Below are 24183 nucleotides of genomic sequence, written 5' to 3'. Positions count from 1 at the left end.
GTATTCATTGTGTTCGACCATGTGATTAATTGTAAAGGTATATATTTCCCCTAAGTTTAGGTTTGTTATTGTTTGCTTACTCTAATGTTATGTCAAAATATATAATTATATATCTATAATCTTGTATATTTGTATACATGGTATTAATGTATGCTTGTTGATATGTAAATTGTGAATTATATTAATTTTATATTTTAGCGGTCCTTACATATGTGGAAACTAAACCGACTTGAAAAATATAGGCAAAAGGGAGATAAGGGATAGAGAATCTAAGATAACACTTAACAATGTAAGAAATGATTGTTGACTTGATGAAACCAAACCAAACTTTTCTTCACCATGACAAAACAACTACACAAAGATCATGCAATTTCCTAAGGATAAGCGAATGATTTTCATATCACCTATGCACACCAACATGACGAACAATGGGCATATAGTAATTGAAGTTAAGATTTTGATCAAGTACAATCTAACAACATGCTGCATTTTACAATCAGCAAATTCTAAGTGGTATGACTATGAACATTTATGTTTCACCATTCATCAACAATAATGCCTTTCATTCAACAAATTAACATCTATCAGCACATTGGAGTGCTCTTAGTATGCATGCCAAATGTTTGTGAAAATGACAGATGACTGTAGATGCACATTTTACATGTAGAATTCATATATACACATATGAAAAGAACAAAAGTAGCTGCATTTGCTTATAGTTTTTTGTTTGGACATTATGGTGTTAATTTGCAATCACTTAAACATCATTTGAAACCATTTCAAGCAAGTCAAATCAGTCTGAAACAAATGACAGCAAATTAGAGGATTCATGCGATGTGTTTGACGATATTCTTTGAGCCATAAATCAGCAAGTTAAGGGCAGATTATAGCAAGGGATACTACAGTGGTATCAGAGCGGTTTACTGCCATCCTGTTGGAGTTTTGAATTAAATATTTAGAGAGCTCGCATTGCATCATTTGAGTGACCAGCACACATAAGTTTCAGTTATGGGTTACTATAGTATTGTATGAAAATCCAAGGAAGAGATTGAACAGGATGCCATCAAGATAAGGGAAAGATATGAACAGGAAGCTCTTTGACTCTTTGAGGGCTATCAGAGTATGCCAGATAAATTTGAAGGACAGTACTCTCTTCATGATTATCTGAACTTGTTTGTCACCTGGATGCCTGAAGAGATTGGGTTGGTAAAGTATTAGGAGGGTGTATAAAGAGAAAATTTCATCTAAAGGGGCAAAATTCAGTCATGGGCACAAAGTGAGAAGATATGGTAAAACTACTAAAGTAGATAATGAAGATGGTTATACATCCAAGCTCAATGATCAGGTTACAGGAACTCCCATAATTAGCAGGAATGAAATGAGAAGACAAGGTCTATGCTTCACTTGCAAAGGTTTTTGGGAGCCTAACCACCAATGCACAGATAATGAGGTAAAGGAGCTTGATGAGGATCTCGGATGCATTGAAGAGGAAGCCATGGAGGAGGCAGATTTGGAGATGCACTTGTTGCATGAAGATGATGGGGTTCATGAGTCACATCATTTGGAAGGACAAGGAGGATCCCATGATGAAGCCATTGAGATTAAGGAGACTTATACACATGCTGATCTACATTGCAGCCAAACTTTTGAGCTTAATCATGATGTAGATGTGTTAGTAAATGATGAGAATGTGGGCACGCAAGTTGGAAGCATCAAAGATGAGGAATGTGCAGAGGATACAAGCTCTAGCAGTTCTGATTTTTGTAGCAACAGTCAGAATTATGTGCACTATCATGAGGTAACCGTCATGAGGTAACCGTCATTCCATGTGTGAAAGATGGATGTATGGAGTTCCCTAATGTTGACACTCAAGATTTGGGCATTAGAAATGAATTTGTCATAACCCCTCTTTGGACATTGGATTATTATGATTAAATAAATACGATAATTAAAACATTTATTAATTAACATTTAATAATATTGGAAAATCGTCTCATTTATGAGACTTCACGATTTTCCTCTAATATATAATTATTAATGTTTATTATTATTTGTTATGATTATTATTTATGTTATATATGATCATTATTTATTAATAACAAATAAGATTTTATATAAAATTTATATTGCTTAATATTAAATTCATATTTATCAAATAATAATAATATAAGTAATATAAATAAATAATAATAATAAAATAAATATCCGGTGAGTGCATACGAGTAAAGATAACTATGATACATGAACGATATGCCAAATCGATGTTAAGATAGCCGTTTTACACTATTGATGGGTTGGCCATTTCAGAATTGTTTCTACATTAGCCGGACATGGAGACAATTAAAATCGATAAACAATTAAATAAGTTTAAATTAAAGATTTAAACTAATTAATAAGAAAACAAGCATGATATCAAGGAACCATTAATACCACTTCCGGTCATCATCAAGAAAACTATGATGTCAAAGATATAGGATCAACAGATACGATATTGGCACCGTCAATTATTCATATGCAGTCTTCATACATAGCAATACACTCAGCTACGTGGTGAACACATGTAGTAGAGTCAACAAGGAAAAGAGTAATATAAACACCATCGAAACAGTGATTGAGGAGGCTATCATATTTAAGGATGCCATAACATATACAAACTATAGTTGGCAACTATATTATTGCCAACAATGATTAATAACGACACCTCAAGCAAGGAGGCAAATCAGCATCTAATCAACATTATTATGAAGATTGATTATGGCTCAAATATAATGATTAGAAGAATCGGTGATAACAATGCTTCAAAGATCGATTATGATCATACTAGGTTCAGGCATGAATCGATAGCAATGGAAGTTATTATAATAATTGATGATGATTGAAACGATATCCAAGCTAGTGCAAACACCGATAATTAGTTAGTATTAACTATTGATTATCATATCCATCCACCCCTCCGTATCTTATGAAATGGCACGATAATGACTAAACAATGATTATGTCTAATCACTGACAAACCGAGAGTTATATTATATAAAGGGATGCCTAATAAATAAGTGGAGAAGATATAATAATGTTATGATCAGCAATTATGAGAGGACTGAATAATGACTACTTATCAGCAACGCCGATGTATATAAAATAATTGGGTTGCAGTGATTAGTAATGACGGGGTGCATTTAGGAAAAGGAGATGCTAAGGAGACATGTCTGTTGGCATCATGTCTCATCATTCCAAACACAAGATAAAAGAAGACAGTTGTAATCATTAAAAGGGCATTGTGTGGGTTTATATTTTATTTCTTTTTATGCAGTTTGGATCGCTCTTCTAAGAGCAGTTTTGCCTTTGGCACATCAGATTGCATGCATCCAAGTTCATTAATCAGAAACAGCACCATCTTTATTGCAAGTATATATCTCCAGATCAGAAACAGCAACCTATCACTATAGGTGATATCATCATATCCATACACAGAAAAGATGTAAGTGGATATCAATTGTATACTTATCAAGAATCAATCTGAAACAGCAATTCACTCTACATCAGTTTAGGCGAAAGGGAAAGTTTATCAGCATTATGAGAGATTTCTTGCATAACTCATATCAATATATCAGAAAGAGCACATATCTCTGTAGATATAATTTGTAGATTGGAATATAATAACTTTGCATATTTCTAAGGATCATATCACATATAGCATCAACCTGTTATCCAATCCATATATTGTTCTTTTTGAATAATATTGTCATTGTTTATCAGTTATATTTCATAATTCATACATTTGCAAGATAACATCAGTATCATCAAGGAAAGACATCCCTTTAAACAAATATTTGATATATAATTATCCCTACCTTCTAAATAACTGAATAAGGGACATTACCAGTAGTATCAAAGAATTACATTTTGTAGTTATATTGCACTGTTCCTAAAACGGGACATTACAGAATTATATGATGCAAATTCATGCTACAACAAGTCTGATTTTGCAAATCAAACCTTGGAAAATAAATCAGAAAATTCATTGGTTGGCAATGAATCCCAGGATTGTGACTCGGATGGACATGCAGTTACATTTGGCGTGAAACGTGTGAAGATACTGTCATATCAGCAGCTTCTACCTTATCAGTTGAGTCATCTTTTGAGGCACATAGCAGTAGTACCTTAGTTGTTGATGTGTGCACTGGTGATAGCACACATGATGTTGCTTATCATGATTATTGAAGAGGAGCATGAAATGATCCAGGTGGAGTTCGTGTTTGCACATGACTCCAGGGGTTCAGAGTTGGATGAATTAGATCAGCATGGAGGTATTGTTCAGTTTGTGAAAAATCCCTTGTTTGAAGCAGATAGTACATTGTCTTATGATAATCCCCTTTTCGAGTTAGATGTTGATCGCTCTCTTAAACCCAAACCTGAGATGAGCATTGACCGTAGTGTCTAGAACCCTTCCAGTGCATCGAGATTTCAAACAAAGCTCATTGAGGAGTTTCCAGGTGTTTACACTGTGAGGAGTGCCTACAGTTTTACTTTTGATACTCATGTGCATGACCCCTTTCCAAATGCATAGTTCAGTTGCGCATGTGTTAGATAGTGTGTATGACAATTCACCTTGCGCAGTTTACAAAAGTAAACTTTGTCAACCTTTTGAGTTGCTTCCCTTTGAGTTATCTCATCCAGCGACACCAAATGTTGGTATTGATTTGGTTCGCCAGGTCCAATCAGTGATTCTAGTGTTGGTGTTACAGGAGCTAGTTGGTATCAGCGGTACACAGTTCTTCCCTTGGGACCTAGGTGGACTAGTGTGTTATTTTGTTTCTAAGATTGTTTGGGAAAACCCTCCACCTGAGGGTGAAAAACCCAGCCCACTCAAAATTAACTTTATTATATCTCAGAAAAGAATACAATTGATGATAGTCTCATAATACTATCAATCATAATATGTATAGTCTCATAATACTATCAATCATAATAATATGAGTTCGATTCTCTATGAGTCAATCATAAAATGAATTCAACTAATACAACTCGAATACAAACCAAAACCTTCAAATATTTGAAACTTTGTATGCAAAAAGAAATACACAATATTTTGATCTAACAGACACGATCTCAAGGAAGAAGAAGCCAATATAGAAAATTGTCGAAGAAGAAGACGTGACAAGGAAGAATGACGAATATAACATATTGAAATTTCAATGAAGAGTCACACGAAAGGAGAGGTAGAGGCATGGACAGTTACTTTTACACGGACAGCCTCATCACCTTCACTAACAACCTCATCACTTCCACCGACAACCACATCACCTTCATTGACAGTCGTTGCAACAAGAAGAGTCACTAACAATAAACAAGGCAAGGAAGGAACAGAAGCTAAGGAGCCGATACTAGACTAGATAAATAAGGAGCCAATAATCTCTATCGAAGCTATATCTTCAACATGATTCACACTTTCTCCCCCTAACAACTTAGTAATCCACCCTTTGTTAGGTGAAACTCGTTCATTCCTCATATTTTGTGCGATTTTAGCCTTGCTCTTCCTCTTATAAGGGCAAAAAATAATTGGGGGTCCCCATTGAGGTCGGGATGTGTGTGCAGAATGCACAACAAATGGCGACTCGACTGGGAAATGTTCCTGAACATTTCAAGGATGACTATCCGGATCGAACCCCAAAATCCCTATTATATACCCCATAACACAACCCAAATGACAAAAGACAGATTCAAAGTAAAAATGAGGTCGCAAACTGAATCAAGTCACCAACCTTGAAAATCAAGAGTGTGCAATGAAGTTCATTCCAACTTAAAGAAAGTTGTAACATCATTGTTCAATCAAGACAAGTTACCTTGCAGACTCATACTCCAAGAGCAACTTGGATATTGCCTCGCTACCAGCGAGCGTCTATAGCCTCGACGAGGTTATTGCCTATAAGCTCGAGAGATTGCTCTGTTTCCGATAGACTCCTTTCGAATACCGGCAGAGGTGTCTGCACTCCCAATAGCCAAGCATTTGATATTTCTTTGCTTTTCAATTTCTTTTCTTTTGATTTTTCTTTTATTTGTTTTCACTTTTTCACCTTGGTCGGTAAGTAGTGAAGCCTATGTGGGATTGAGCATTATAGTGGTCGCTGAAGAAGAGCTTTAGATTTTCACTTGCAATGACTTCCCTTTGATAAAACAACAGACTTGAGCGATTTTAAGCATTAAATGTGCGCTGATCACAATTTTGGTGACAAGACGCAGTAAGCAACTAAATTTTTAGAATGACTAAGTGTAATGTCCCTACTAGTTAGGGATCACTGTCCTGCAAAATAGATTGTTAGAAATACAACAAATATACATATATAACTAATTTAACTTGCAATTTAACCTTAAAATACTTAATTAACACTAATCACAATTCTTATCTAATACTTAATCAACATAGTCATAATTTTAATCTAATAAAAAGGATACGAATGCCATACAAAGTATGTCCTTAGGTGGCCGTGAAGCTCGCCTTCTTGGAACCCATCTTGGTTCCAAGCCCTCCAGGAAGTCGAAGGTGAATTCGACTCCTGTCTTGAATGTAATTTCTTACATCCAAGCCCTCCAGGAAATCGAAGGTTATTTCAATTCCTGTCTTGGGTGTAACCTCTTACGCCCAAGCCCTCCAAGGAAGACCATGTGTCATTCCTTGCCTTGGGTGATGCATCCCATCACCCAAGTCCTCGGAGTGGACCGGCCAGATCCATCTCCTCTTGGTTGAACTTAATCAACCAAGCCCCACATATGCATATCAATAATCAGTATATATACTGCCCTAGGGATTTTCATAATCCCTCCCTTAGACTAAGGGAGTTTCCTCCCTATAGCCTCCAACATGTGTTTACATTTGCATTTATAATACACTTTGATGATTTAGTACTATTTTATTTCCTAATCCACATTTTATGTTAACATGTATTCCTAATGTATTCTTTAACATAACTACATATCAAATGTACCCTATCATTGTTAACATATGCATTACACCTTCCTTGATAACATCTATATTCCTTAATCATTCCCTATGTGTAGATTAGTATATTAATTAATTGTATTCATTAATGCACACATTTTTAGCCTTAATATACTCTTACCAACGCTCAATGAAATATACATTAATTAATATAAATATATTAATTATCATACTTAGTAAATGGTAATTTTAATGCATATTACTACTGCCTTAACACATTCCTTGTCTATGTTCAATAAACACTATAAGTTTAATCAACATTAATATATTAGTTGTTTATAATATATTATACCTTACCTCTTACCTGCTGGTCACGAAAGTCTGCTACCGAATGCTCTCCCGTGCCCCCTCCTCTCTTGCCTCTGCCTACGCAGCTATCCTTTCTAATCGATGTATCTCACTAGATGTTTTTGATTCCTTACCTTTATATCTCTCAATATGAGGGAGAGGTCACACCTCTTCATCATGTATGCCCTTTGGCAAGAGACACCCTTTCACCATTAGCACCCTTTGAAAGAGTGCAACTCTTCATTATTTCTACCCTTTGAAAGGGACACAACCTTTCGTAATCAGATCTGCACTTATTATTTAAATCAGATCTGCACTTCTCATTTCCAACTTATCCTCCCTCTCAAATGAGGTTCTCTTATCTTTTTTATATCTCATTGTTGAGGGAGTCACAACTTTTCCTTTCATGTCTTTTGACTTTTCATTAACTTAATTAATTTTTAATTAGTCATATTTAATTATATTATTTTATATTTTAATTTAATTTTTAATGTTTTAATTTTATTATTATCATTTATTATTAAATTCTATTTCGAAGTGGGGACATTACACTAAGCGTTAAACCAAATGTACTGACTACGGGGCAACCGTTAATTAGATGCTCTACCAATGTCGGGATCCAAAAAACAGACCGGAAAACATCCTGACTTCGCACACCAATGCTGAGAAAAACAAACAAACCCCTTACAAAAATGACAGGGAGACAACCCCTTCCGAAAGGACACCTACACTACGGAAAGCAAACTAAACTAAGGCGGAAAACAAGGAAACTAAACTAAAAACATAAAACAAACTACTCTAAAACAGAAAACAAAAAATCCTTAAACTACCTTTATCCAAGAAGAACCAACTGTACAAAAATGCGGACTATATGCATGCGTTCCCGCCCCAGGCTGATTTCTCAATATGTGCAGCAGTAATAGGGCAGCGGGGGTAGTTCTAAATTTGGTTGACTTGTCCTTGTATGCTGAAAAGAAAATTTTCAGTTGGCCACTCTCAGATTTAACCAGGACATCGGGAAAAATTATTAGTTGGGGAAGTTCATTAAGTCTGTGGTTAATCAATTTACAGGTTATTTTCTCGACATATTCAAAATTAAACGGGAATTTTTTTCAGAATTAACAGCAGGAGGGAAAGAAACAACCCGGTGTGTTCTTGAGTTGTGCGAGGTGTTGTGCGGTAGGAGATCGGAGATCCTCGACAGTTGTATCAGGAGGTTGCCGCTGGTCGTGCAGAATCTCACTCACATCCGACTCGCGCAAATCAACATCAGATTCTTCATTGGGTTGCACAAGCTGAAAATCAATCTTGAAACCAAACTCGAACTTAGGAAAGTGGAATGCATCATCCACTGTTGCATCTTCGGGTTGCATAAACCATGCAGCCTTATGCGCTTCTATCAACATATCTTCAAACAGCAGGGACTCTTCAATAGCTTGGTCCTCAAAAACGTCTTCAACGAGCTCTTGGACTATATCCTCCATTGGTGGGGGTACTGCAAACTGCTCCTCAATGTCGGGCTGCTCTACAGGGTGCACTTGATTTTCATCTTCAAAAACATCTTCCTCAGGTGCAAGGATAGAAAAATCATTCGCTGCCACAGTCTAATTGACTGGTTCACCTTGCTCAACACTTGGCAACTCCATCCTTTCATCATTGGAGAGTGTGGCGCTACATTGATTTTGCGATTTTTTGTACTCGTCAGCAACGAGGTAGGCACTTCACACTTTGCTGGTGATGGGCTCCTTTGACTCTTCTGGTCGTCTGTACTGGGCTTTGACTTGATTGACGGCCTCCATGCATAGCAAGCAAGTGAATTATGAATGTGGAGTCTGATGAATTTTGCACCACCAAGGTGACAACACGGTCTCCAAGCATTATTCTTCATTGAGACTAAAGTTATTCTCAATCCAGTCCTTAAATCGTGTAAACTCATCAAATGCTTGATAGGGGACTAGGGATATCCAACTGTATGAGCTCCTCCAGTTTGGGAATGTCCCAGAAAAATATTTGTCCCTGCAACGCTAGTTCGACCCTTGACAGAAATGTCAAACAATTCAACTCTCTGTGCTTTGTTGTGCCATGAATTCTACAGTGACCTGTTGATGTGAACTCGAATAAATGCCTAGGATATAGCTGCAAACTCAACCTTTGCCAAAATTAGAAAATGTTGGTGTGTGGACAGCCTTCATGAAGTGGCTACTTCGGCATTTTGACTCAAAAAATTTTTGGTATTTTCAGATTTTCTGATTTTCTTGGTTTTTTTCAGCTTTAACAGGGATCTTGCATATCCCAAATATGACATTTAAAAGGTCCAATAGACTCAACTTGCTACAAAGCAACTTGATAGGGCCCTCCTTCTAGCGCCAATTATGTTGACGTGGCTAAAATCGTATTGCTACAACTCCTTCTAGCCAACGCAGAATAGAATGTTCTAGTTGAGTATCCGATCCTCTCTTGTATAAGGAAGCCCTAATGTTGTTTTAGTTGATCAAAGGGGACAACCTCAAGGTTCCAAATGTCAATTCATGACTGCGGGATAGCTCAACAGTTTGATGTGTTTTGCTAGGAACGCAAGGAGCCTTACATTTGCAACAAGTTGGTCTGCATCTGACTCTCAAACTAGGAAATAAAAGAAAAACGGAAGGGTTTAGGGATCCTAAGGACAGCGATAAGAATGACTAGTGTAGCGGGTAGACAAAATTCCATAAACAGATTCTTGTTTCGCCAGAGACACCCTCACAACTAGACAAGAACAGAGCAATCTCCAAGGGATGAAGGATTTTCAGACCAGAGACACTCATTTAGGCACCCAATTCTGGCGCAGCCTAAGACGAACGCCTACAGTTGAACTAAGCACAATTTGGGTTCAGACTAACCATGCACGGTGACCTACAATCAGTAGGCCCCCAATGGTATGAACCTGAAATGCATCAAATACCCTTCACATTTTCCCATTGAAATCACTAAACTCTAATTCTAACTAACTGAAAGAAACCATGCAAACAGAATAAAAACAAGATGATAAACACCAAATCAATGTCCATATATTGATTTCAGCTGCTATTACAACAATTTCTGCAACAGTTCTACTCTATTCCTAACTGCTAAATTCTAACCTTCTAACAAAAACTCTAAAATCTTCTCTAACTCTCTAACTCTCAAAATCTAACTAGAATCTAACCCTTCACAAGAGAAAGACCTCTGCCTTTTATAGATTTTACAAATTTGAACCAGAGGCAAGGATTGATTGCATCCTAAGGCCCTGATCTGCCTTCTAGAAGCCTGGCAGCTTTAACCCATGCCCATTCAATCTTTAGTTATGCCCTCAACCACATTCTCAACTACCTACAACTGTTTGGCTTTAATCTGGTTAATCAAGTAGTTGGACATAACTGATATGTGTCTCTTTGTTTTGAATACATTAGGTAGGGCCCATAGGCAGTTGTCTTTTTACAATAAACAATTTCAGTTTTTAGAAATTGAATTTCTGGAACTAAATCCAGCTATGTATCCTTCTGAGAAGATGCATATTTATAAAATTTTGTGTGTTCTTTGTCTTCGGTCTGGCTAATGGACTTCGACTTTGTGGTCCGTGATGGCGCGCTTCTTCATGCTTCGTGTTGCGCTCTATGGTGTGTTTTGCATTCTCACTTCCTAGCGTTGATTGTGATCATGTCTTCTCAACATCGTCCTACAAACAATGAATTTCACTTTTAATAATCATTTTGAAAAATTTTAAAAATTAATTTAACAAAAATCAAAATTTTAGGCGATGTCAAGCCTTGTTTTGGCAAAAACGAAAGACGTTCGCCCTTTAAAACAATATAAATCATCCTCTTGCAAAATTAGGGTTTTAAGATTAAAATTCGAGATTTAAACCCTAAGGTTTAAATGCCCCCCCACCCTTGTGGCAAAAATCGGCCATTGTCAGAGAACTTGGCTCCTTGTTCATTCTCGGCCTTACAGCTCCCTCTTGTCTTCAATATTTCGGCTAATTTGGCCGAATTGTGCAACTTAGACGTTGTTGTCACCTATATGTGCGATTTTTGAACTTTGAAGCATTTTTGACCAAATAGACTTCTTTGTGCGATTTTAGGTTCTTTTCATAGCCAAATGAAGCCTTAGTGCGATATTTTGATTTATTTCAGTTTTTTGGCTAAATTTTGGACCGAATAAACTTCTACTTCATTTTCAGCTTACTAGGCGACTTTGTTTTTTGGTTATTTTCAACCATTTTGATTTTCAGGTTTGTTGATGAGTGTTGATTATAATTAGGGAATGGCGGATTCCAATTGCCTTGGGCAACATTGGAATCCACCCAAGGGGGCCAACCCCTTCCCAACGTGTAGGGTTGGGGCCTATACCCCACGCTACATCTCCACGCTACATACATACAAGCTAACACGCCAACATAGGGCCAACCCTATCCTTATGCATTTCGGTTAATAAATTAAAGGACTTTAATTTATCAAGGCAAGCCGACATGATTAAGACTATTGCTCCACATATAAATAAACACAAACTTCACATCATTAATTATTCATTCAGTTTTCCATGCGAAATATATGTGCCTACCTAATGCGAACTTAAAGGAGCAACATTGTATCTGCCATTACAGCGAATTACCTCTTCCATTAAAGCCAACTTCATCTGCTAGTTAAGGTGTGAAATTCATCAATGTGGAGAGCAAACTGAGTGCTAAGGCTGCAGTCCATAAAAGAGCAGACTTCATATGCAAATATTGCAGATCTAGGGTTTGGACCTGATTGTTGTTAAAGGGGGCAGATGTGACAATTTGATGCTTATGAAAGTGCAGTCTTGTGGAAGACACTATCAGTCCTAAGTGCAATCACCTTCAAGTACTTGAGATAAGTGTTGTAACCTTCATATACATTCAATCTGATTAAGACACTATCAGTCCTAAGTGCAATCACCTTCAAGTACTTGAGATAAGTGTTGTAACCTTCATATGCATTCAATCCATAATCAGATCTGAGGATCTTTTCTGGCTGGTTTTTTCCTCCTAGGAGATTTTCCCAGGGTAATTGTGTCTTGTACTTATTTTGCTCTTTTCTTGGTTATGCTTAAATCTGGAAAACTATAACCTATTCGTTTAATCAATTTAGTTAGTAATTAAAATCTGATTTTCTGAGTTTACATTAATTTGAAAGTGTTAAAATCAACATGGTATCAAAGCCAAGTTGTACTAACTGTAATCAGATCTAGCATCCTGTAGCCTAGATCTTGCACTTTCTTGCTGTCGTAAAATTGATGACAGGTTCCAGGATCGAGGAAAGATTGAAAGGGTTTTGTGATCAAAGGTTTAGCATGGTCACATCTTGGTCCAATATGCTTGAAGATCTGACTCTTCGACGTCATTCAAGCTAAGTATATTTGACTCATTGCATTCTTGATTGCAAGAGATTGAAGTATTATCGTTTGGCTGACCTAGTTCTAGGTCGTATTGATTTTATGATTCTAATTGCCTTAGTGGGTAGAATTATCTAATATAGAACATTATTTAGATTTGCATACTCTTTTTGTTAGAACTTAGAAGGTATTCTAAATTTCTGCTTGAGTATTGCAAGGTATTATAGATCGATTCTTCATTAATATTTTGATTGGAATCAGGAATGTCTTGGACTCATCATCCACAGTTGCCATCTATATAACTATGATCTAAATACTTGTTAAGGGACCACTGCATTTTTCTCGACCTATTTTTACATCACTATACTTTGTGCCTCAATTGGCAAGGACTTTGTCAAACCAGTCTTACATGATTCCACTTTTAATTTTGCAACAGCTCAAGTTTCTTTCCTACCTTGTTTGTCAGAATTAACGCTGGATGCAATAATCAACTTTGTTTCTCAAACTGTCATTGTGGCAATGTTTGCAAATCATTTCTTATCCTTCAAGTCAAGTTTCATTAATCCATGTTTGAGATCATCTTTCTAAAACTCTTGACAGCATAATTTTTCACCCAATCATCCTTACTTCTTGTAGCTTTAAATAGTGTGAACACCAAAATATCAGATTAGAACAATAGAAAACAATACAAAATTCTATTCCTATCCAATATTAAGCATACACCTCATATAAAAGCTAAAGGAGTGCAAGAATGACAAAAGTCATGCAATCTCTCACCATTACAAACATTTAATGGACATAGGTGATTGCTCCAAGTAGTAAGTGTGGATACCTAATCCTGCAGCATAGCTTTGTTGCATCCAAATTTCTTCCTTAACAATCACTTGGGAAATCTTCAATTTATAGATTTTGGGTTTGACTGAATGGATGAATGAGATGAGACCTCATGAGATGGAGGACTAGGGCTAATTCTCATGCAGGAGAGTGGAAAGATGACAAATTGCATCGTACAATTGGTGCACAAGATAAAAACTTTTTCAATCTCTACTGTTCATAAAGATTTGACAAAATTTCCACCCCACCATTTCTCTTCCATCCTTGTGCAAGGTTGACCTTTGATTTTTAATCAATATTTAGTGGAGGAATGTGCAAACGATTAATTAGTTGACCAAACCTAATTTGTTTATTCAACTAATTATAAGGGAAATTTAAGAGGAATTAAATAGATATTGGTTAATTTATTTAATTTATAAGAGAATGTTGGAAAATGATTGAATTAATTAAATAAATGTGACTTATTCAGTTAGGGTGGGAGCATTAGAAGATAATACTAAATGAGATAAATTAATTGAATAAATATAGATAATTTCTTCTATTAATGCTAGAGGAAACAATAAATCGGTTAATTGAATAGTTTGAATGTATTTAATTAACATTAGAAGAATCATCAAATGAGTTAATTAAATAGGTATTGTTCATTTAAGTAGCATTGGAAATGGATTTGCAGAATTAACTCAGTGTGATGATGGTAGAAATTTGGGGATGCACTTTATGAGTCTACAAACATTTCAGCAATTTCTTGATCTCCTCCAAGGGCCTAAGATCAAATAATGCTTAGTCTCTTTGAATGTGTTCATATAGGCTGCAAGTGCACTTCACTACCATAACTTCAGACAAAACTGCTACCATGGCATGTAGTCCTGCTTTTGCATCTGCAATATAGATGCCTGATAAGCTTCTCATTTTAATATTAACCCCATAGGATTGGGTCATGATGAAATGCATAAACTATTCCCAACCTTGTACAGGTAGTTGATCCTATTTTCGGAGAGATTGCACACAACTCACCCAAAGAAGTAGTACAATTCAGTCACCCTCAATCTCACAAACTATGCCTTTTGCTTGCCACTGTCTCCATAACAACCAAAATACATCTTCATTTGAAGCAGCTATTTATTCAAATTCTCAGGATTGATTTATTAGCTCCACATGAAATAGTCTATATCCATGGCTTCCCCTTCCTCCCACAGCATAACAAGCATGAAGTAAAACGCCATGTTAATCAGGGAGATAAGTTGTTCTCCATATAGGCACATCTTACCTTGAACTCCATTTTCTCTTTGTTCGTGTTGCCTGTGACTGCGGAATTCCCACAAACTTCATTTATGACTACCGATTTCATGTAAACCACGTAGCAGTGTTCTTGGTGCTGCAAAATAATCTGAATTCAATTTATATATGAATCCACCCACCTGAAATAAGTAATAATACACCTCTAATGATTCAACAAAAACATTAGTGAACCCCCCAGTCTAAACAGTAAGCAGATATGCAGCAGCTTTCTGAAATTGAATGGATGTTAAGTTCGTCAACAATTGAGCAGCAAAAAGACATTACAAATGAAACATTGAGACACAGGCACAAAGGTCAGACCTTAGTTTCTCAAATAGTCTGATGTATGAGAAGCCAAGAAACTTGATATGGCCTCCCATAAACTATCAGGCTGTGTCAATGGCATAAGAATCATATTTGACATGAGGATCAATAGTATTGGTAACGAATCATCATTGGTATGTATGGTATCCAATAGAGATAAATACAAGAAAATTATCAACATATCCTTGGTCTTAGAGAAGGCACCCCAAGAAAAGATGCAGGCATGAGAACTTCAAGATATGATTTTTACACTTGGCAAGAGGATACGTTTGGCTCCAATACCTTTAAAAAAAAAAATCAATGTTAAGCAAGATAGAAAGAAGTGCTGATATTTCTTTTGGATTTCATTGTGTTAATGAAGTGAGGTAAGGGTAGATAAATGAGTAAGCAGTTTTCTTTTCTTGGGAGATTTATATTGATGATTATGGGTTGCACGTTAATGAAAGTTTTCATTCATTTTTGGCACTTAACTCTCTAAAAATCTTGAAGGACCGATCATTGATTAGGAGAGGGATCGAAGTTAAATGGCCCAGGTCTTCGTCCGATCCAACCTGAGTTCAGGATCAAGATCTCGTCCCCTATGGGTTTGGGTATGGTCCCCCCATAGCTTGTGAGTCCATACCAGATGTACCGAGGCGAACTTGGGGAGAATTTGGGGGGTCTCCACATCAAATGGGCAAATTTTGCCATTTAAAATTCTTTTATTACTCTAAATAGTACAATTTGCCCCCCAAACCCTAAAATGTGACACAACATCCAAAAGGCAAAAACAAACTTAATTTTCATATTTTGAATGAAAAAAATATATATTTTCCACCATTGTTGAACTTATTTTCTTGCTTGCCATTGCACAAATAGAGTTGAAGATTGATCATTGAATGCTCCAAGCTAGTTGTTGTGATATTCCTACGCATTTACAAGTGTTCGTTTGTTGTCAAGGAGATCATAAAGGAAGATTTCTTCAAAATAGGTAGGCTTTTTCAATTTTTTCGGCTTTTTTGTACATTTTTCTTTTACAAATGAGCTCTCTTGGTTTGTTTTGAAGTATTTGGTTTGTCTTCATTCTTCTAGCCTTATGCTTAATTTTTAAAAATGAATCAACTATTGAGTTGTATTTATATTTTTTTGTTTACAAATTTCATTTGTTTTGATTCTTCAAATGTGTTGTTGATTGAACTTCTTGTCTTAGGTATTACAATGGCAACTACCTCTAGCTCCATGAGCCAACTGCAGACAAAATATCATACCTTTACATCTTGTAAATCACTATTCACGAAATTTGCCAGCCTGTCATTTAACATGTGCTCCACCTGAACAGAAGAAAACAAATAACAAGTCAGAGAATTAATTGACAAGACTTACCAACACAAATAAAACCTTCCATTCATAATATTCTCTTTCACCACAAAAAATGTAACCTCTTCAGAGTAGATGAGAATATAGTAAACAGAAACAGTGAATTCTTGCTCCCACTGGAATATCCTTTCTACAACCACCCACCCCACCACCCAGACCAAAAATAAATCTTGTAATTTAACATTCAACCTTGTGTTAGGACTATGATGAAATTATTCCTTTTTTAGAGAAAAGCTTGACAGACATGGTCCTGCAACTCCCAGTGAGCTAAATTTCTGGTAAGAAATGAGTTCTCTCAAATTAAATCTATGAAATTATAAATCAATTGAAATCAATAAACGTCATCAATATTCTAAAGTAAACCAATAAATAGAAATATAGTACTCGCAAAATGCCCAAATGGATGTCAACATAAATCATTACTATTCAGAAACCTAGTAAACAAATATAACACTTGCATTACACACATGCAACAAATCATACCCCTGGTTATATGATTGTGTGATATATATCTACTATCTTTTACAAATACTCTGAGAGTGCTGGAATAACATCAGAAAAGAAGTGTTATTGACTCTGTTGTATATATATGTAAATGCATTGCTGATTTAAAATGTCATTTGAATCAAATTTATCAAATTTCCACAGTCCATGCTATTGATTGTGATATATTTCTGGATTGAACTATGTAAGAATTTTTGCATCAATTCTTACACAGTTCAATCCAGAAATATATCACAATCAATGTCATTTGAATATAAATGCATTGCCGATTTAAAATGTCATTTGAAGGCTTAATTTAGAGAAGTTAAGCTTTGGAAGCTACCAAGAATATGACAGAACGTTTTGCATTAATCTTGTTTGATGTCAATCCCAAGCCCAATCAAACTTCAACTCAAAGGTTTGTATCAATTGTGGGCAACTGAGCAGGCTTTCTTCCCCAAAGAATCCCTATACAGTAGGTGAAAACAACAGAACATTAAAACAAAGGTACAAGCTGGCCAAATACTGATAAAAATCAAGAATAGAGGGCAGTTGGAAGATAAACGCCTTTGATTTGGTACAATCCAAGAAGGAAAATTGTTCAAAATGAGTTTTGCATCTGCCCTGTTCAAGGCCATAACGAAGGAGGAGATTGATGAAAAACTCCCATTTGACACAGAGCAGATACACCAAATGGCAATGGTGCAGATACACCAAATGGCAATAGTAGTAATGGAAACACCAAATGTGTGGTGCACCCTGTTAGTTGAAAACTCAGATTTGCCTCCTTGAAGGCAATTGTAGAGATGAGCCCCTACTTGACTAAACAGATTAACATAAAATAGATAGGTCAACATTCTCCATGATCAAACTAATAATTCATTAGAAATCAAGAGCATTCCGGTCTTAAATACTCCTCCCAAATAGAAATGTAAAATCAAATAAAAGTGCTTCAAGAGTGTGATTTAGAGCTGCTTGAGTTTGGTAGTCTGCTCTTAACAATGGATAACGTGCATTTGCCTTGTACTCACCACCTATTTTTTCTAGGGTCACCTAGTGCCTAATCTCTATCCTTGAGAATCAATGTAATTTTTTACACCCCGTTTGAAATTTAAAGATTTTCCAGTGCATTAAAAAGACATGCATCCCCTAGTAAACATCCAAAATGAATAAACAAAATGTGTAATCTATTGCTTGACAGTGAGAAATATTCCATACCGGATCTTCAATAGATTCAATAACGATAAAGATAAAATATATTTTGATACAAACTAACAATTATAAGAGATGCAATGTTGGTCATTTATTTTGGAGAACATCTACTTCAACAACAACATCTATCAAATATAGGCAACTCCAGGGAATGCTCATTTGACCAACTGGTTTTATTACCAAAAATTTTAAAAATCCATTTTAAATGATTAAAAATTAGGTTCTGATGAGTGGCAATCACTAGCTCACAAGAAGTTGGGAACAATAACCAACAAAATTAGCTATATTAGAATTCTCTCTATTTACACTTACAAGTTAGAGGAGGATTGCTTAAAAATGGTATACATGCCAAAATCTACCTGAGATCGAAGCACTTCTTTGTATGTTCCTATTTCACGCAAAGCAATAGTGAATTTTGTCATCACAGGTCCTGTCACAAACCAAAAAACCACAATTGTATAAAATATTTACATTGCTCAATTACAACCCTTCTAATGCTACAAGAATGTGGCATTATAATCTTCAACTCCATATTTCACACCTCTCATACCAGCCATCAACATACCCTAGGCATATCCTCAATGATTTGAAATTTAAATGAATACAAAAGAAATGGTTTTAAGGTGAACCATGTTTAAAGATGTAATCCCATGCCTTGTGTTTATAAATTTGCACTTTCTCATTGTGGACACCAAAGAAACAAAGAAAATTTATATTCACATTGGACTCCAATAGAACCTTCAGTGAATTTAGAAAGACAACAGGGTAAAAGTATGTTATGAAAAGTAACAATCATTTCCCATTACTCTGCTAATGAGAAACATGATGAGAATAAAATATTCCGATCAATTTGCTTTCAGAAAATATTACACATTTCTGGAACAGAAAGAGAAGATGCAATCACTGGGAAATTAATGTTAAGTATATAACAAATACAATAATTTGAAGTAGTTGGAAAGCTTAGTCATAAATCTCTTCATCTATTGAGAAGAAAATTTTGAATTTCAATTGCAAAGAATATATCTCACGAACACTTGTATAACACAAGTATAAATGAATGTTTCAAAGCTTGTACTCTGTTTTAGAGTCAGATGAATTATCATTATAATCCCTAGTCACAGATAGGACAAAAGGAACTACACTCTAGTTCAATCAAACTTTTGCATTTGGCTATAAGATTCATATTTCATTTTGTCACAACCCTCCCTTATCACCTTTGGGTTTAAAAAACAAACTCTATTATATTCTTTGGTTAAACTATTTAAATGATTGAATGAATATTATAAAAGGATAAAATAATAAAACTCACACACACACATGGAAAATATACATTTTTCTTAATTATTTATTTAGTTTTCCTCATCCAATTATGGCACATGTTGTAGGAAGAATAAGAAGCTTCTAGAGGATTCTCCACCACCTTGCATGTAACTCCTCCCACTAAGTCTAATCAATTTGCATGAAGTCCAAAATTGGGAAAAAATCTCTTTTTTTAAATTAAAATTTTAGGTAGTGGAATAGAGGGATTTTTCTTATAAATGATATGCAAGTTTTCAAAAATGGGAGTTGGTTATTCCATAAAGAAATTCTTCTCTCAAGTAATGTTTTCTTTTGTAGTCATATTTCATTTTTGAAAATAACTAAGATTGCTTTGGAGGACTTCTTTCAAGTTTGAAGGATCAAGGGAGGCTAATTGAAGGATTCATAGGGGATTCTACATCAATTGCAAGCATCCAGGTTCTTTCAATTTAGTTTTACTTTATCATGCATCTTATTCTTGCTGCAAATTAGATTAGATCAATTTGTTTCAACTAAATCAAATTGTTTCAATTCTTGTTGAGAACTAGATTAGATCAATCTTTATTTCTCCCTCTAATTCATCTCTCTGGTTTTCGAATAAAAATCTGAATCTCATAGATCTCGCTGTGGATATTTTTCTATATTTCTCATTTGATTCTATACATATTTTCAATTATCTGGTTATATATTTTCTGCGAACAATTGTTGAAAGAAAGGATAGAATTCGCTGTGAATAATTTTCTGCAATATTCTCATTTGTTCGAGTTTGGTTATCTACTCCTCTCTGGAAAATAACAGTTGAAAACCAAGGAATGAGTCCCTCTATGAATAACTCTCTGTATTAATTACTCCAATATGTAAATCCATATCGCTTCATTTTTGTATTCTGGTTTAGTTTTACTCTCTGTGTTAATCGCTCCAATATGCAAATCCATATTGCTTCATTTTTCTATTATGGTTTAGTTTTACTCTCTGTGTTAATCGCTCCAATATGCAAATCCATATTGCTTCATTTTTGTATTCTGGTTTAATTTTACTCTCTATGTTAATCGCTCCAATATGCAAATCCTTATTGCTTTCATTTTTGTATTCTGGTTAAATTCTACTCTCTGTGTTAATCGCTCCAATATGTAAATCCATATTGCTTCATTTTTGTATTCTGGTTTAATACTACTCTCTGTGTATTTGCTACTATAAGTAAATTCTTATTGTTCACATTAATACTTTACCTCTCATATTCTGGTTTTAAATAAAATTAAACTAGAAACTTTAGACACAAAATATAATAAATAAATATATATATATATATATATATATATATATATATATAGTAATAGCATTTATAAACTTTAATGCATTATGTATTAATAATGCGAACTGATTGATGTGGCACAGCACGAAAAAAGATCTGTACGTACCGGCTCGCAGGTGGACGGAGATAGTACTCCGTAGGGGGAGTGGTACCATTACAGTACCCTCCACTAGCCTGCAGTCATTGCTGCGGCAGTGGCCGCAGGGTAGTGGAGGGGACCGTGGGGTCCCACTCCCATTAACCAACATGCATGCCAATCGAACTTAGTTCGATGGCAATGTTACCCTTTTTTTTTTTTTTGAAATTCTTTTTTTATATGTTTAAAATTTTAGGTTATTTAAAATTTCTTTTTTTAGATATGTAAATAAATTTTAGTTAATAAAATTTTTAAACTTAAGTAATGTTTTTTATATTTATAAACTAGTTTTAACAAATTTATATTAGGTCCTATTAAGATCCACTTAGCAATTAAATGACATAAGCTAAATTCTATGTTGGGGTTAGTGATTTTATAAGCGGCATTCTCGCGTACAACTTACCTTACCTTCCCTTCATGCATATATCTTTACATTGATTCAATTATTGGTGTTTCCATCTTCATGCAAATTATACATTTAATTGTTGGTATACAAGTTACCTAACTTTCATTATTATGCAAATTATATTCAAGTTTTTGAATAAATAATTCTAGTTATGGTTCTTTTTATTCCATAGTTATTTCAATTAATTTGGCTTTGCAATGTCTATCATAATTATTTTTCAACATGATGTTATTATAAGTTAGAAAATTAAACAAAGGAAGATGGAAAACCAAAACCAAGTAGCGTTCGGTATATACAGTGCCTCTGGGTTACGCTTACGGGTAATGTCATCGTGTTGAACTACTGCACTTAACGCCTAATAAAGCTACATCAACGACGTCTATGGCATCGTCCCTATAAATCATCGGGGAGTAATAAGGGACACTTGGAAGTTTAAATCCAAGGGGCGGGTAATCCCCCTTGATCGATAATCTAATAAGATAATTTTCAAATGATTTTACATCCATTGAGGTAAACCATAGTAAACCCCCTTTAGGGTTGGTTAAGTAAAAATGCTTTTATGGTATTAATTTTTGAAGAGATATTGTTGTCGATTGGCAATTGGTCAAGGGTGACGCTTATGATAAGAATTAGGATCTAATCATTTTAGGCCACAAGCAATAGGCCATCTTGAGCCTTTGCTTAAGCGCTACCATCGTGGGTAGCAACCGCAGAGAAACTGTCTGGGACATTGACCCTAGAAAGGGTTGCGTACCCACAAATCAGTTTACATCAAACCATAGACTAGAAAATAGAACTACATGCTTTACTCCTTGATCCCGTGCCGAAGCGGGTATGTAGGCAGTCTTGGGACGGAGTTGTCCCTCGTACTCAGGCGTTCATGGGTAGGGTCTAGGCTTGGTATAGAAAGATTGAGTAAGGATCCTATTTGAAAGATAAGATAATTAAAATTGGAAAAAGTAATTCAATGCATACTCGGAAGGAATCCCGTATGGATTCACTTGACTTCCCGAGGCTTTAAGCCAAATTTCGAGGCGGAATTCAAGCTTGTATTATGTTATTCAATTACTCCTAAGGACGGCGACCTTGGTGCACTTCTGTTAAAAGAGTGTAGTACTTAGTGAGTGGCTCAGGACCCGAATGGTCCCAAGGAGTCTAAGTCTCTGGCTAGAGCATCTCCTATCCCGTTTGGATAGATGTCTACCCTGTATGGGTAGATGCCTATCCCGTATTGGATGGATGAAATCTTATGTCCCGTATGGACAATTGCCTAACCCGTATGGTTAGATGCTCATCCCGGATGGATGAATGCCTAATCCTAATGGATGGATGCCCAGAGTATGCAATTGAATAAAACATAATGATTAAATTAAACACAAAGAAAAAAAAAGAATACTCAATTTTGTTGAGTTTATTATGGTGGGTTACTACATGTGGTATCAGAGCAAAGGTTCAAATCTAGGCCTTGTGCTCACTTCAAATTATTCAACTAAGGGAATGTTTTGCAATGGTAGAAATTAAATTTTAAAATCCTAAATCAAGAACTAACTGCATAATCTAACTTTCAGGTAAAAACCTAGAATGGCAAGAGGAAGAGGAAGAGGAAGAGGAAGACGAAGGGGTAATGGAAGACGTACTAGGAGTCAAAGAGAAGAAAACCATGAGGAAAACCATGAAGAAAACCATGAAGAAAACCATGAGGAAGACCATGAAGAGGATCGACACAATCCAAGAAATAACGAACATGGGGTCCAAGCTATAATCGACCTTCTAACCGAACAAAGAGATAAAATCAACTTCCTAGAACAATCAATGCAGGACCTTAGGGAAAGGCAGAATGACTTTGAAAATATAAGTGGTACCGAAAATGGAAACCCTGGTAGCAATCAAGGGAATATGGTGGGTGATAGAAAGGAAAATAACATATTGGAACTTGTTGACGTGTATTTTGTACACTGCCTAACACAGAATAAATTACCCAAGGGTACCTTATCCTCTCTTGAATAAAGCCTCTGATTGCTAAAGATATCGCGAAAAAGGATCAATCAGGATGACTCCAAGGTTCTTTGATGTAGGGTCTCTACGTGTGGATAAGCTCGCCGTGGTATGATGTGATTTGCTGGAATCACAAGGGGACTTACATTTGATGATTGAACTTCCGATCTACTTTGCTGGAACACAGGCTCTTACTAACTTAGATTTGAAAAAAAATGGAAAAAGGATAAGGGCGAAGAGAGGATCTAATCCTAATACTAAGAATGTAGGAGCAATGATTGATCTTTGATGAGACTCTAACTAGGTCTTGTTTTGACATCAATGGACCATCTCCACAAGGCTAGTGCGATCTTCTAAGGGAAGCTTTATGATGTTCAAATCATCACTGCAGGTATAGACACCATCAAGTTGATGCATATCAATGAAGCAGCGACAAATTGAAATTGAGCTTAAGCTGAACGATTCCAGTTGACTACACAAGGCAAGTCTGCAATCAACAAACTGCTAGTAGTATGGATATACGAATTCCATCTTCAATCAATCACATTTCCTCCATTCATCTAATCATCTACCATCTAGGATTGAAGACTCAACAAGAAACCATGCAAATTGCAAGAAACGACACACTTCACCATTACTTCAACGAAAATGGAGTTTGTTTACAATCAATGGCAACAATTTCTTGCCTTGTCCTCCTATTCTACTCTAATTGCTATTCTATCAATTTCTAACTACTCTCTACCTACTAACTGCTTTCAACTATTTCTATATTATCTCCCATTAACTTTACAAAATGAAATGTCAGGGCTTATATAGTGCCCACAATACAATTTGATGGCTTAGATCAATTCGAGATCAATGGCCAAGATTCAACAATGAAAACCCTAATT

General features: G+C 35.6%; 1 protein-coding gene across 5 annotated transcripts in view; it reads right to left on the bottom strand.

The window, feature by feature from the left end:
* LOC131056616 (ADP-ribosylation factor GTPase-activating protein AGD3) overlaps positions 1–24183 on the bottom strand; it is a 218142-nt gene that overhangs the window by 101202 nt on the left and 92757 nt on the right. For all 5 annotated transcript variants that reach the window (XR_009108732.2, XM_057990921.2, XM_057990922.2 and 2 more), the window contains 2 exons: positions 18505–18575; positions 16342–16404 (listed from right to left, as the gene is read on the bottom strand). Coding sequence is in view for 4 of the 5 variants with exons in the window: in XM_057990921.2 (XP_057846904.2) it covers positions 16342–16404; positions 18505–18575 (134 nt within the window). In the remaining variant the exon portion in view is untranslated. The remainder of the gene's footprint in view (positions 1–16341; positions 16405–18504; positions 18576–24183) is intronic.

The sequence above is a fragment of the Cryptomeria japonica genome, chromosome 6 (assembly GCF_030272615.1).
Source record: "Cryptomeria japonica chromosome 6, Sugi_1.0, whole genome shotgun sequence".
Lineage (NCBI taxonomy): Eukaryota > Viridiplantae > Streptophyta > Pinopsida > Cupressales > Cupressaceae > Cryptomeria > Cryptomeria japonica.
The sequence above is the reverse complement of the archived record's forward strand: the minus strand, read 5'-3'. Positions and strand labels throughout refer to the sequence as shown.